The sequence below is a fragment of the Salvelinus alpinus genome, chromosome 22, assembly GCF_045679555.1.
Source record: "Salvelinus alpinus chromosome 22, SLU_Salpinus.1, whole genome shotgun sequence".
NCBI classification, from domain to species: Eukaryota; Metazoa; Chordata; class Actinopteri; order Salmoniformes; family Salmonidae; genus Salvelinus; species Salvelinus alpinus.
This window is the reverse complement of record NC_092107.1, coordinates 853,962-867,579: the sequence shown is the minus strand read 5'-3', so window position 1 is coordinate 867,579 and position 13,618 is coordinate 853,962. Positions and strand designations below refer to the sequence as shown.

Genomic DNA, 13,618 nt, shown 5'->3' with positions numbered 1-13,618 from the left:
GGACCAAAACAATCAAAATGATCACTTGAGTTTGATAATACCAAGCCCTTACGCTCAGTCGACAGTTGTGTCCTTTAGAATGCCAGTAGAACACATGGGTGGAGGCTCAATGTCACAGAGAGCATGTGCCAGGTCAAAGAGAAAAATACAGAGGATCAGAGTGTTCTAGAGATTTTGCAGGTTTGTCGGTGTGTGTTTGGTGGTGCATTCAAACCCACAGTCCTGGACATTGAGTCAATAAGGCAGTGAAACAGATAAAGTGTATTATTTGTTGGGTAATCTATAGAACAAGCAAGGGGATCAGAGATCAGAAGAGGAGCTATTCCAATACTTGGTCAATCAGTGTAAGCCTCATTGTTGCTCAGAAACAGCTGGTGCTTTCACAATAATTGTTTCCACTGTATCTTCACAAAATAATACAATATAAAAGGCATATGTAAAGTAAGAAAAATAAACCTTGATTTAATATTTTTCTCTCGCTCTCGGCAAGTCTGACATGAGCATGCAGTGTGTACGTCGTGAACGTTTCCCATTCTTTAAAGAGGATTAAGTGATGCATGTTGTGGCATTTCAAAGAAAAAACTCAGTCACCAGAGTGAAAAAAAGAGAGAAATTAGGATCTGTAATCCCATCGCCAATTAAATTTTTTTTTTTTTTTTTAAATCTTAACACTTTGTTCTAGCTAGCTATTTGTGTAGGTAGCTATCAAGTAAACACAATGATATAGTAACTTGTTGACTTAACTCTAGAATGCCTACTTCAAGTGTTTTAGTACTAGTCTGTAATCAGGCCTTAACCTATGCCTTTTTTTTTTTTAAGTAAATAATTATTGAATGATATCTAAATAAGAATTATCGGAGGATGTGCTCTACCTTTACCTGCCTTGTGTTTGTGTAAATGACATTCCATATGTCCTATTTATATATGAAAACTGTACATATTCATTGAGAACTTTCTAAATCACTGGATTTAAATGACATTTGTCCTCAACATTTAGCCCGACTCAGAGTTAACAAGCGAACCCCTGGCAATACATTCCAGAGGAGAAGGTTAGGAGAGACAACACCATATGGGAGAATGCATCCTGAATGGGTTTTCTGAACAGATCTACCAGTAAAAACATGGGAGATACTATGGCTGTGTTTACACAGTCAGCCCAATTATATTTCTATTGGCAAAGGAGCGGATCTGATTGGTCAAAAGACCAATTAGTGGGAAAAAAAAAGATCATAATTATAGGCTCTCTGAACTATATATTTGTTATTCATTTGGAATCATCTCCATCTTATGTCAATGGCTATTTAAAAGCTAGGTATTACTTAGAGTCTATCAATGTATCTTAGTGATCTTAGTGACAGGCAGGGCTCCTTATCTTAGTGACAGGCAGGGCTCCTTACTACAATAACCCATATAAAGCTGCTGTGAAGAGGACAATGACAGCTTGCATTGACTAAAATGATATTGCACCAATTCACAGTAGTGGCAGGTGTTTTCAGTGCTGGTTAGTAGTGGTTACTCTGCATCACATGGTTGAGTGCTATACATCGGCGATGGATGGAGGTGAGCTATCCTTTGTAATCCTTATATCATACAGTACAGTACATACACTGAGTGTACAAAACATTAGGAACTCTTTCCATGACATATACTGACCAGGTGAAAGCTATGATCCCTTATTGTTGTCACCTGAGACAATTGAGACGATTGAAACATGAATTGTGTATGTGTACCATTCAGAGGCTGAATGGGTAAGACAAAAGATTGAAGTGCCTTTGAACAAGTTATGGTAGTAGGTGCCAGACGCACCGGTTTGAGTGTGTCAAGAACTGCAACGCTGCTGGATTTTTCATGCTCAACCGTTTCCTGTGTCTATCAAAAATGGTCCACCACCCAAAGGACATCCAGCCAACTTGACACAACTGTGGGAAGCATTGGAGTCAACATGGGCCAGCATCCCTGTGGAACGCTTTAGACACCTTGTAGAGTCCATGCTCCGACGAATTGAGGCTGTTCTGGTGGCAAATAGGGGTGCAACTCAATATTAGGAAGGTGTTTAATGTTTTTTACTCTGTGTATATTCAATAAGGATTCAATCCATTTTGATGGGGACTACTCATATTATGATTAAACTTAACTGAGTAAGAGAGGTAATGTGATTGGCTAACATTATTGGTACAGATATAAAGGAGTACTCACTCTGCATGGGGGAAAAGAAGACCTCTGACATGGGGGCATTCTTGGTCCACTTGTACTGAGGGATGGGTTTGCCCGAGCTGGACTTACAGCTCAGTGTCACGTTGCCGTTCAGCACAGATGACCCAGTCATCAAGCACACTGGAGGCGAGGGAGGGACTGAGTGAGAGAGAACAGATAGTTAGAAACAACAGAAGAGCTATGAGAGAAACAAATGAAAGGATTTGGTCTACTACAATTGACCCCCAATTGACCTCCTGAAGTATTGTATTAATCCATTTCAATTGAACAGGGTACTGTATTTCCAAGAATGCTGGCCACACTGCACAAGGTAATGGAAATGTGCCAACACACACTCTCCATCTGTTGAAGCTGAAGGAAAATATTATAGAGACAGCCCAGTGCATATTTACAAACTGCAGTACAGTTTACACTTTTGTGATTCCATCTCTGAGTGTTGTTCCAAAAAACAGTCGAGTATTTTTGGAAAGTGCCAGAAACAAGGCGTCCGGTCCGGATGGTACCTTTGACATTAAGGCGCATTTCTCCAGAGAGTCCGGCGGCTCCAGGGATGATGACATTGCAGAAGTATCGTCCCGAGTCTGACTCCTGGGTGTTGTTGATGTAGATGGAGAGATTGGCCGAGGGCATGGACAGGCTGAACCCAACACGCTTCCTGAACTCAGGACTACCTATCCCTGGCTCACCGTTACTGTAGGAGATGACCTGCACATACAGACAGACAAGGGAAATACTTCACAATAGGGACCGCTACAGTATATTGTGTTCCTTTTCGCAGTTCAGGAACCAAATGTACTGTCAGCAATGATAGGATTTTACCCGGATGAGCACTCCATTCCATAGAAGCCCTCTATTTGCGACAGCATACTGTATATAAACTCTACATATTGTTAGCCTTTTTCAAGCCAGCATTTGTGTTGCTTGTCGAGGAGAGAGACTAGCATTTTTGCAACACTGCACGAGCGGATTTGTTGTAATGAAAACCAATGCAAGTAACTACAGAAATACCAGTTCTCTAAATATACAATACTGATATATACTATTATATATACTAAAATATATATATATATATATATATATATATACATATATACTAAAATATACTATTTTTTTGGTGCCATCTATAGCCACACAATTTTACCGTATAACAAAAGTCAATGTCCTTCAGATAATCCTGATATGTATGTGCAGATGGGAGTTAGAATTTTTAGACTGTTAGAGATAAGCTCACAGGCCATGGCCAGTGAAACTACTGAGATTATCGTAATCACTGAAGAAGCCACGCACACACACATCGAGGTTTTCTAAACATACAGGAGATACACGCAACACAACCACACCATTAGTGACATATGGTTACAAAGTTAGTAGAATCTTAATGAAAATTATTCACAGCTGTAATGGATGCCAAAGGAGCTTCCACCAAGTATTAATTTAGGGGGGTGGAGACTTATCCAATTATGATACTTCAGTTCTTTTTTTTCTTAATTTGGAAAATGTACTATAACTTTCTTTCACTTTGAAAGAAAGTGGAGGTTGTCTGGATGTATAGGAAAGAAATCTAATTGAATCCCTTTTTAGATTTAATTCTAAGGAAGCAAAATGTGAAAAAAAGTTCAAGGGGGTGTAGAATTTCTATAGGCACTGTACATGCCATTAAAATTAAGATTACTTTATTGTCCTCCAAAAGACAGACATACCGGTTTTTGAGAAGTGCAGGGGGCTGCCACACTGGGCACCTGTTGTTGTAGGGGGTTAAATGCTTTGCTCAGGGCACAATGGCAGGCAATGGCATCCAGGATTTGATACCAGCAACCCTCTAGTTGCCAGCTCACTTCCCACCAGCTTTTTCCAGTTGGACACGGGATTCGAACTTGCATTCCGCGGGTTGCTGGCTCGCCCCTCTAACCACTAGGCTACCTGCCGCATGGCTGAAATGCCTGTGAGATGTGGTCAGATCTGGGATTACTAGAAGGAGATTGGATTACTGAGAATGGGAGGTTGGTCCGGTACTTCGGTGAACAAAGTAAAACTGTCTGAAACCTGAGCAGAGCCGCTCCCAGCCCTGAAATAATCAAACGGCTTCTTCAACAGTTTATCAACAGCTTCTTCAACACAAGTCTGTTCCTTCAGACCGCACACCAACTAATCACCAACTAGGGAGACATAACACTTCAGGGAAAAGTTCATGAGAAAACATCCAGCAACAGTGGTTTCTGTGGAAACTAGAGGTCGACCGATTATGATTTTTCAATGCCGATACCGATGTATATACAGTTGAAGTCGGTAGTTTACATACACCTTAGCCAAATACATTTAAACTCAGTTTTTCACAATTCCTGACATTTAATCCTAGTAAAAATTCCCTGTTTTAGGTTAGGTAGGATCACCACTTTATTTTAAGAATGTGAAATGTCAGAATAATAGTAGAGAAAATTATTTATTTAAGCTTTTATTTCTTTCATCACATTCCCAGTAGTATTTTGTAGCATTGCCTTTAAATTGTTTAACTTGGGTCAAACGTTTCAGAAAGCCTTCCACCAGTTTCCCAAAATAAGTTGGGTGAATTTTGGCCCATTCCTCCTGACAGAGCTGATGTAACCGAGTCAGGTATGTAGGCCTCCTTGCTCGCACACGCTTTTTCAGTTCTGCCCACAGATTTTCTATAGGATTGAGGTCAGGGCTTTGTGATGGCCACTCCAATACCTTGACTTTGTTGTCCTTAAGCCATTTTGCCACAACTTTGGAAGTGTGCTTGGGGTCATTGTCCATTTGGAAGACCCATCTGCGACCAAGCTTTAACTTCCTGAATGAAATCTTGAGATGTTGCTTCAATATATCCACATAATTTTCCTTCCTTGTGATGCCATCTATTTTGTGAAGTGCACCAGTCCCTCCTGCAGCAAAGCACCCCCACAACATGATGCTGCCACCCCCGTGCTTCACGGTTGGGATGGTGTTCTTTCGGCTTGCAAGCCTCCCCCTTTTTCCCCAAACATAACGATGGTCATTATGGTCAAACAGTTCTATTTTTGTTTCATCAGACCAGTGGACATTTCTCCAAAAGGTTAAATCTTTGTCACCGTGTGCAGTTGCAAACCGTAGTCTGGCTTTCTTATGGCGGTTTTGGAGCAGTGACTTCTTCCTTGCTGAGCGGCCTTTCAGGTTATGTCGATATAGGATGTGAAATGGCTAGCTAGTTAGCGGGTATGCGCTACTAGCATTTCAATCAGTTACGTCACTTGCTCTGAGACTTAAGTAGGGTTTCCCCTTGCTCTGCAAGGGCCGCGGCCTTTGTGGAGCGATGGGTAACGACGCTTCGTGGGTGTCAGTTGTTGATGTGTGCAGAGGGTCCCTGGTTCGCGCCCGTGTCGGGGCGAGGGGACGGTTTAAAGTTATACTGTTACATTCACAAGGTCCTTTGCTGCTGTTCAGGGATTGATTTGCACTTTTCGCACCAAAGTATGTTCATCTCTTGGAGACAGAACACGTCTCCTTCCTGAGCAGTATGACGGCTGCGTGGTTCCATGGTGTTTATACTTGCATACTATTGTTTGTACAGATGAACATGGTACTTTCAGGCGTGTGGAAATTGCACCCAAGGATGAACCAGACTTGGAGGTCTACAATTTGTTTTCTGAGGTCTTGGCTGATTTCTTTTGATTTTCCCATGATGTCAAGCAAAGAGGCACTGAGTTTGAAGGTAGGCCTTGAAATACATCCACAGATACACATCCAATTGACTCAAATTATGTCAATTAGCCTATCAGAAGCTTCTAAAGCCATGACATTTTCTGGAATTTCCCAAGCTGTTTAAAGGCACAGTCAACTTAGTGTATGTAAACTTCTGACCCACTGGAATTGTGATACAGTGATATATATGTGAAATAATCTGTCTGTAAACAATTGTTGGAAAAAGTATGTGTCATGCACAAAGTAGATGTCCTAACCGACTTGCCAAAACTATAGTTTGCTAACAAGAAATTTGTGGAGTGGTTGAAAAACGAGATTTAATGACTCCAACCTAAGTGTATGTAAACTTCCGACTTCAACTGTATGTATGTATGTATGTATATATATACAGTGGGGAGAACAAGTATTTGATACACTGCCGATTTTGCAGGTTTTCCTACTTACAAAGCATGTAGAGGTCTGTCATTTTTATCATAGGTACACTTCAACTGTGAGAGACGGAATCTAAAACAAAAATCCAGAAAATCACATTGTATGATTTTTAAGTAATTAATTTGCATTTCAGTGAAATTCGGAACCGTTCCGTATTTTATCGAACGGGTGGCAACCCTAAGTCTAAATATTGCCTTCAATGTTATGTCATAATTATGTAAAATTCTGGCATATTAATTACGGTCTTCACACAGTTCGCAACGAGCCAGGCGGCCCAAACTGTTGCATATACTCTGACTCTGCTTGCACTGAACGCAAGAGAAGTGACACAATTTCCCTAGTTAATATTGCCTGCTAACATTAATTTCTTTTTAACTAAATATGCAGGTATATACTTCTGTGTATTGATTTTAAGAAAGGCATTGATGTTTATGGTTAGGTACATTTGTGCAACGATTCAGCTTTTTTCGCAAATGCGCTTTTGTTAAATCACCACCCATTTGGCGAAGTTGAAGTAGGCTGTGATTTGATGATAAATTAACAGGCAACACATTGATTATATGCAACGCAGGACAAGCTAGTTAACCTAAGTAATATCATCAACCATGTGTAGTTATGTGAAGATTGATAGTTTTTTTATACGTTTAATGCTAGCTAGCAACTTACTTTAGCTTCTTGCAGCCACAAGGTCCTTTTGACGCTGCAGTCGTGTAAAAGGTGATCAGCCTGCCACACAGTTTCCTCGTGGATTGCAATGTAATCGGCATCCAAAAAGGCAGATTACCGATTGTTATGAAAACTTGAAAATCGGCCATGCTGATTAATCGGTCGACCTCTAGTGGAAACCATGCATGTCTGAAGAAGAGGAGATGGCTTACATACCTGCTTGGAGTCGTTGGCCATGAAGTTCCAGATGACACTGTTCCTGCCAATATCAGATGTGGGGCTGTACCAGGCCTGCAGGACCACCATCTGACCCTTCACCACCTCCATCTCTCTCCTGGGCATCTCCACCCGCTGGGAGTCACCTTGACACAGCAAACACACAGAGACACAGTCACTAAAACTCACCTGACACAGCACCAACGCACAGCCGGTTCCAATACACTCCCTACCCCCTTCGTGCTAACCCTTCAGTGTTTGCAGATGTGAAGGCTCTGGATAGGTATAAGCGATTTAGTTGTGAAGCTTCCACCATATTGCTTCCACAGATCTGCCAACATTGAAGGGTTATAGGAAGGGGTAGGGAGCGAATTGCAGTCAACAAAACTCTTCCAATCTAATCAGTTCAGTTTTATATACAAGTATGATGTCAATTGCCACTAGGGCTGTGACGGTCATGGAATTTTGGATGATGGTTATTGGTCAGCCAAATAACTGTGGTCACCGTACTAACAGTTTGAAAAAATTTAAATATAAGACGCACATTTTGTTCTTTCCTATGCTCCTTACTGCAGGTGCTACTGCTGCAAGGAGGGGGGCGTTGCTTCGACAACTGATGACTTGTTTGCTACAACATCTTGCTTGTTTTCAGCAAGGTGCAACAAACGTTTCATCACGTTGTAGAGTCCATGTTACAACAGAGACAGACTCAACCACACGAATGCCTGGCCGTCCCATCTTCAGTCAGCTGTTCATTCCACAATAAAAATACATTTTATTTTCATGATGGTCTTCATCCATAACCGTTGGTTACACGGTTATACGGTAATTATGCCAGCCCTACTTGTCACAGCATGCTTCACATAATGGCCAAGCCTTGAAGCCCATTCAGGTCTTCCTTGACATCTCCTTGACATCTGCATAGCCCTCTCTTGCAATCTGTTTGTATTCACCCATCATAATTCAACAGCGATACTGGTAATCCCCCTAACACTACAAACACTGGCCAGATGTAAACCTGCAAAGCCCAGATGAGATCAATGGAAGGGGAAGATGGAGCACATTAGAAAAATGAGATCAAAAGCAGAATAATGACAGTGCCTTGATTAATATTGGATAAAGATCTGTCATCCCCCACAGCTGTTTGAGAGGGCTTTTAAGTAACCTGGGCAACATTCAGCTGGACTCGGCTCCACAGAGGTTCTGACAGACCAAAAAGGAGATAACAGATCTCACAAATCAATAATTGACCCACATTTGGGATGTTGTACTTGGTTACCAGAGTTCTGTTTGTTCCTACTGTATGTGGTCAGACAACCCTGAATTGTTTGCAGTAAACCTGAACTGTAACATAGTTCTATTGATGATATAGCCAACAACCTCAAACAAAATTACACTTTTCAGAAAAAATACATTCATAAGCTTACCTTGAGCGTTTGAGCCATTTGGGATATCCATAAAAAACATAAGGTAAAATCAAACATTTGAGTTGATTGAACTTTCTAAAAGAGACATTCGCTAATGTCAAGCATTAGAAATGATTGGAATATCTGGATATGCATAAAATAATCTCAAGCATTTAGTTGATTGAACTGTCTGAGGACTTAAGTGCTTACTAGATTTAATGACCAGGTCTAACCCATATCTCCTCCTACAAAATATCAAGACTATATGCCAAGAAATAACCCATATAACTACACTTAGGATAATCATAAAGACATAAGGCAGAGCAATAAAACCTAAAGTATCCTCCAGCAGCCTACAACCAAAGCATTGAAAAGAGGTTGAGGAAGAAGAGGCAGATTATAAAATGAAGGTGTAGAGGAGCATGAAAGTTGGAATGAAAGAGATCAGATGATGAGAATTGAATGAATGGATGAGAATGAAATGAGAGAGATAAGAGAAGGAGAAAAAGAGGAGAAATTGAACTAGAGTATGGTGGTGGGCAGGCTCACTCACAGGGTGCTGGCCAGTCCCCTGAGACGGTCAGCTGAAGATGGATCATCTGATCCCAGCAATCGTAGTCCTCGCCCTCCGCCAGCTTGGCGCTAGGTCCCACGCACACACACAGAATAACCCCTCTCCACACACACACAGATAACCCCCTCAGCGTGACGTGGCGAGGGTCTCAAATCCCTAGTCTGCAAAAACACTAGCCCTTTAAGAGGAGGGTCTTAACCCCCAGTCCCAATAAAAACAAACACACATTCAGCAAGACGGTCAAGTCCGTACACACACATACATCTAGCTAGGCCAGGGGCTGCTCAACAGCTGCATTGTGACAGCACACCGGTTAATTTCTTTCTGGAATGAAACTATTCAGCTGGGTGAATTAGAGAGAGAACGAGAGCGAGAGTGATTGAGTGGGAGGGGGAGTGATAGAGAGAGAGCAACTGGGCATCTGTCTGGCGTCAGGGCTGGCATGTTGTTCTTGGATTATAGTCGCAGTGACTCTATGCTTTCTTATTGCCTCTGGTATCACGTGACCCCATTGCTATGGTGTCCCTTGTTTAATATCTGCCGTGAAGCTCCTATTGACTAATCCCTAAACAATCCCTGGCTCAATCCTTTAACCCTGACTCTGACTCTTGCTTCACGTGACCCAAGTACAGCAGCTCGGCTGGACACAGATGAGGTAGGCTAACACATGGTCACTTTGACAACTGTCTCTGCGCTGACTGTTGTTATGACTGGATTCTCATTCTCATATTTGTAGCTCAATCACTTCTCTTTGCCTGCATAGGTTTTCAAAACATATACTAACAGAAACAGATAGGCCTAAATAAAACTACTTGATTCATGTCCTGAACTTGAACTTGCATTGAACTTACAAGTTTATTCAAAATTGTTGTTCCACAGAAATTCCTAAGGCAAATGAGAACCAATGCGCCAATGGAAAATGCAACATCTACTCTTGTGCCAATGAAAGTCCAACTTGCCAAAACAGTAATCACAGCTGATGCTGTCAGACTGACTGAAGTGGATTTAATAGCATCCTCATTGTATTAGCCATTCTGTTATTCCACAACATAATAGACCCTGGATTGGTTTTTCTGATTTGGCTTGCACTTGTCTCTAATCCTGCTAGGGATAGAAACAAGTGTATCTGCTTGAGATGGCAGATTTAAAGGTGAGGGGGTGGGCTATTTCATTAGTTGGAAGTCAATGGGGGCATCATCTTTACTGAGAAATGATGAGTGTGTTTGAAAAGAGCAGTGCTACACTCTTAGAAAAAAAAGGGGCTATCTAGAACCTAAAAGGGTTCTTTGGCTGTCCCCCATAGGAGAACTCTGAATAACCCTTTTTGGTTCCATGTAGAACCCTTTTGGTGTTATATGTAGAACAATTTCCACAGAGGACTCTACATGGAACCCCAAACATTTCTAAGAGTATATAGATGAGGATGAGGAATATATAACTGTTCTTCCTATGGGAAAACGGATGTAGGATGTGATTGGATTAGGATGGATTGCGTCACTTTGAAAAAAGTAATTCAAAGTGATACTTTATGACCCTGAATTTTTATCATAGTCTACATACCTATGGGAAAAATTCTATACAACTATGTGCAGCTAAGTCTAAGCCCTCCAGACTTTTGGGGATAATAATAATACAGTGTATCCTAATGTGAAGGAGTATTGGACTGTGTTGTAGATTAGAATGATGATGAATGGGAATGGTTCTTTTAAATTATTACACTGCGCCTTAATGCACGATAATGCTCGATATTCCCGTGACTATTCTTACCGCTTTTTCTTGGGCTAGGTTTATCCTCCGAACTGTGCCATTCAATTGTTTATTAAATTAAGGAAAATCTTCCCTAATCCCTGGCTCTGTCTCCACTCTCCATCTGGGTTGTGTGTTGCTGCAGACAGATGAGACACACTAGAAGGTGTGGATATGGGTATCATTAATCTACATCTATCAACAGATAAACCCTTGAAAAGCTGCCACTGTAGAACACAATGTAGGCGGGGCATCACTGTCAACTGGATTGTTTAATAACTACCATGTTTTTACACGAACAATGTGGGTGTTTAAAAAAGAAGATGCATCTTGCCTTTGAAATACAACTAGACTCATCTGTTCCCCAAAAATGTATGATAGACATTAGTATAGTGGGCCTTTTTGGAGAGTTCTAAAATCTATGGGAAAAAATATCTCAGCAAAAACTGTCATGGCCATGCCAAGCTGTTGGCCTGATCCATCAGGATGGTCGAATGAGGCTACCAAGCTGGTGTTCAAAATAGAGCACACTGAGAATATGTCAGTTACCATGAGCAGCCAAGAGGGGGCAGCAAATCTATGAGAATCACCAACTAAGCAAAAGACTAGAATCACATGGATGTAGTGGAGTCATTTAAAAATCAATGGCCAATGTTTGATAGCCTGATGACTCATACTGAATTTAATTCCAATGCTCCACCTATCGCTAGCCTGCAATGATAGAAGTCATTTTCTGCTGACGTCAAAGTGAGGGGAGTTGTACAAAACAAGTCATTAGCGATTGGATCGTCTCTAATCAATTAGAGTATCAAAGCCAATGACTACTTCCGAAACTAAGCTCTACCTATGTGTGTTCATGTAACCGATGTGAAATGGCTAGCTAGTTAGCGGTGGTGCGCGCTAATAGCGTTTCAATCGGTGACGTCACTCGCTCTGAGACCTGAAGTAGTTGTTCCCCTTGCTCTGCAAGGGCCGCGGCTTTTGTTAAGCGATGGGTAACGATGCTTCGTGGGTGTCAGTTGTTGATGTGTGCAGAGGGTCCCTGGTTCGAGCCCAGGTAGGGGCGAGGAGAGGGACGGAAGCTAAACTGTTACATTCAGGCTCTGGCACAACCCATAGGTTTCAGGGACCAATCAAAATGGTTTGAATGTGTTCGCATTCGAGAAGTTTTCGGAGAGGAGATCAAATCCAGACTCATCGTGGGAAAGAAATGTTAGTGGGCGTGGCATTTGGCCAGAGCGATGTGGATGGGTAGCCAGGCAAAATGTTTAGTGCCTCCATTTTTAGATGATCAATAACCAATAATAATCCATGATAGTAATTAAATGATATCAAAGCAAGTATGTTAAAATATAGGCTTAACACCTGAAATCCACAATGAAAAACAACAAATGGATATTCCCTACGTTTTAAACACCACCATAGGCTCCTTGAAAAATACAAATGGCTTATAAGACAATCAAATGATTCCAGTCCCCAGCTGAAACACACAACCATGCCCACCCTCCAGCCTTCAAGCCTCGGGCAGAAGATAAACCAACTCTCATTAAACAGAACCACTTATCTTTCACTATAATCTCTCGTTTCACCGTAGTCTTTATCTCCTGAGGATCCTGTGTTCAAGCTACAGCACAGCCCCCACTATCTCTCCTGTGCTGACTGAGACAGCCTTCAAATGAACCACTAATCTGAAGCTGCTGGTGAAAGTGTCAGTAGCACACTCCGGAGGGGCTGAAGGTCTTCACAGGAGAGAGGGAAGGATTCACAGGGCAATGACTAGGAAAGACTGTCTGACAGCACAGTGAGTGGCAGGGGGGCTACAGTTCACAAATGGGCCGTGACCCATGTAACATCTCAGACTGAGTGGCATTCAATGATGGGAAAATATGAGGCTTCATTACAAAACGTGTCCTGATACAGTACCCAGTCCGCAAAGCTAAGCCTGTGTTTGGCTATGTAAAAAGAGGATTAAGGTAAAGTGAGGATATGGAGGGTATATGAGGAGTGAGTTGGGTTCTGGATGGTGCGGAGACAGTTTGTGATGTAGGACAATGAGATAGCCCTCTTTGTGGAAGACTTTGTGCATATACTGTTTGTGGCTGACCCCTGGGGCTTCAAACAGATGGTGCTTAAATAATAAATATTTGGAGGAGGCTCCTTTAAATTGGATTACATTAGCGTAATCTCTGAAGCTATTTTAAACCATTTTGAGTATGCCATCGCAACACAGGAGCTTTAATTCCTCAAGTTTTGACTGTGTTCAAATTGATTCTGTACGCAAACATGGGCTCTAACTCCCACACCCCCGGACTCTCCACCACATACAGTACTGGTATGGTCTCTCTCTCCCTCTCACCTAGTCTCCCTCTCTCACTACATAATAAATTGATCAATGGAAAAAAAACTTAAGGAAGAGCAGTTCAGAGAGAAACACATATTTGACCAGCTAAGCTGATTTTAGATCACTATTTTTCAGGTCTTTAACCGTGTACATTGGCGAGGTTGGATACAGGCATTGAGGTTGTACGAGAGGAAAAGGTAATGGAATACAGCATTACAGGGACATCACCAGGACCTGGGTTTTGGGTCAGCCCTGAATCTTTTGAGCTGCTGCGACGGTGTGACAAATATTCAATGTTTTTTGTATTCTTTCTACAAATCTGCCTCTAAC

General features: G+C 41.7%; 1 protein-coding gene across 1 annotated transcript in view; it reads right to left on the bottom strand.

Annotated features, from left to right (window-relative positions):
• LOC139548734 (endothelial cell-selective adhesion molecule-like) overlaps positions 1 to 13,618 on the bottom strand; it is a 63,285-nt gene that overhangs the window by 5,821 nt on the left and 43,846 nt on the right. The window contains exons 2-4 of the mRNA XM_071358511.1: positions 7,222 to 7,367; positions 2,718 to 2,919; positions 2,197 to 2,352 (exon numbers count right to left, since the gene is read on the bottom strand). Coding sequence (XP_071214612.1) covers positions 2,197 to 2,352; positions 2,718 to 2,919; positions 7,222 to 7,367 — 504 coding nt within the window. The remainder of the gene's footprint in view (positions 1 to 2,196; positions 2,353 to 2,717; positions 2,920 to 7,221; positions 7,368 to 13,618) is intronic.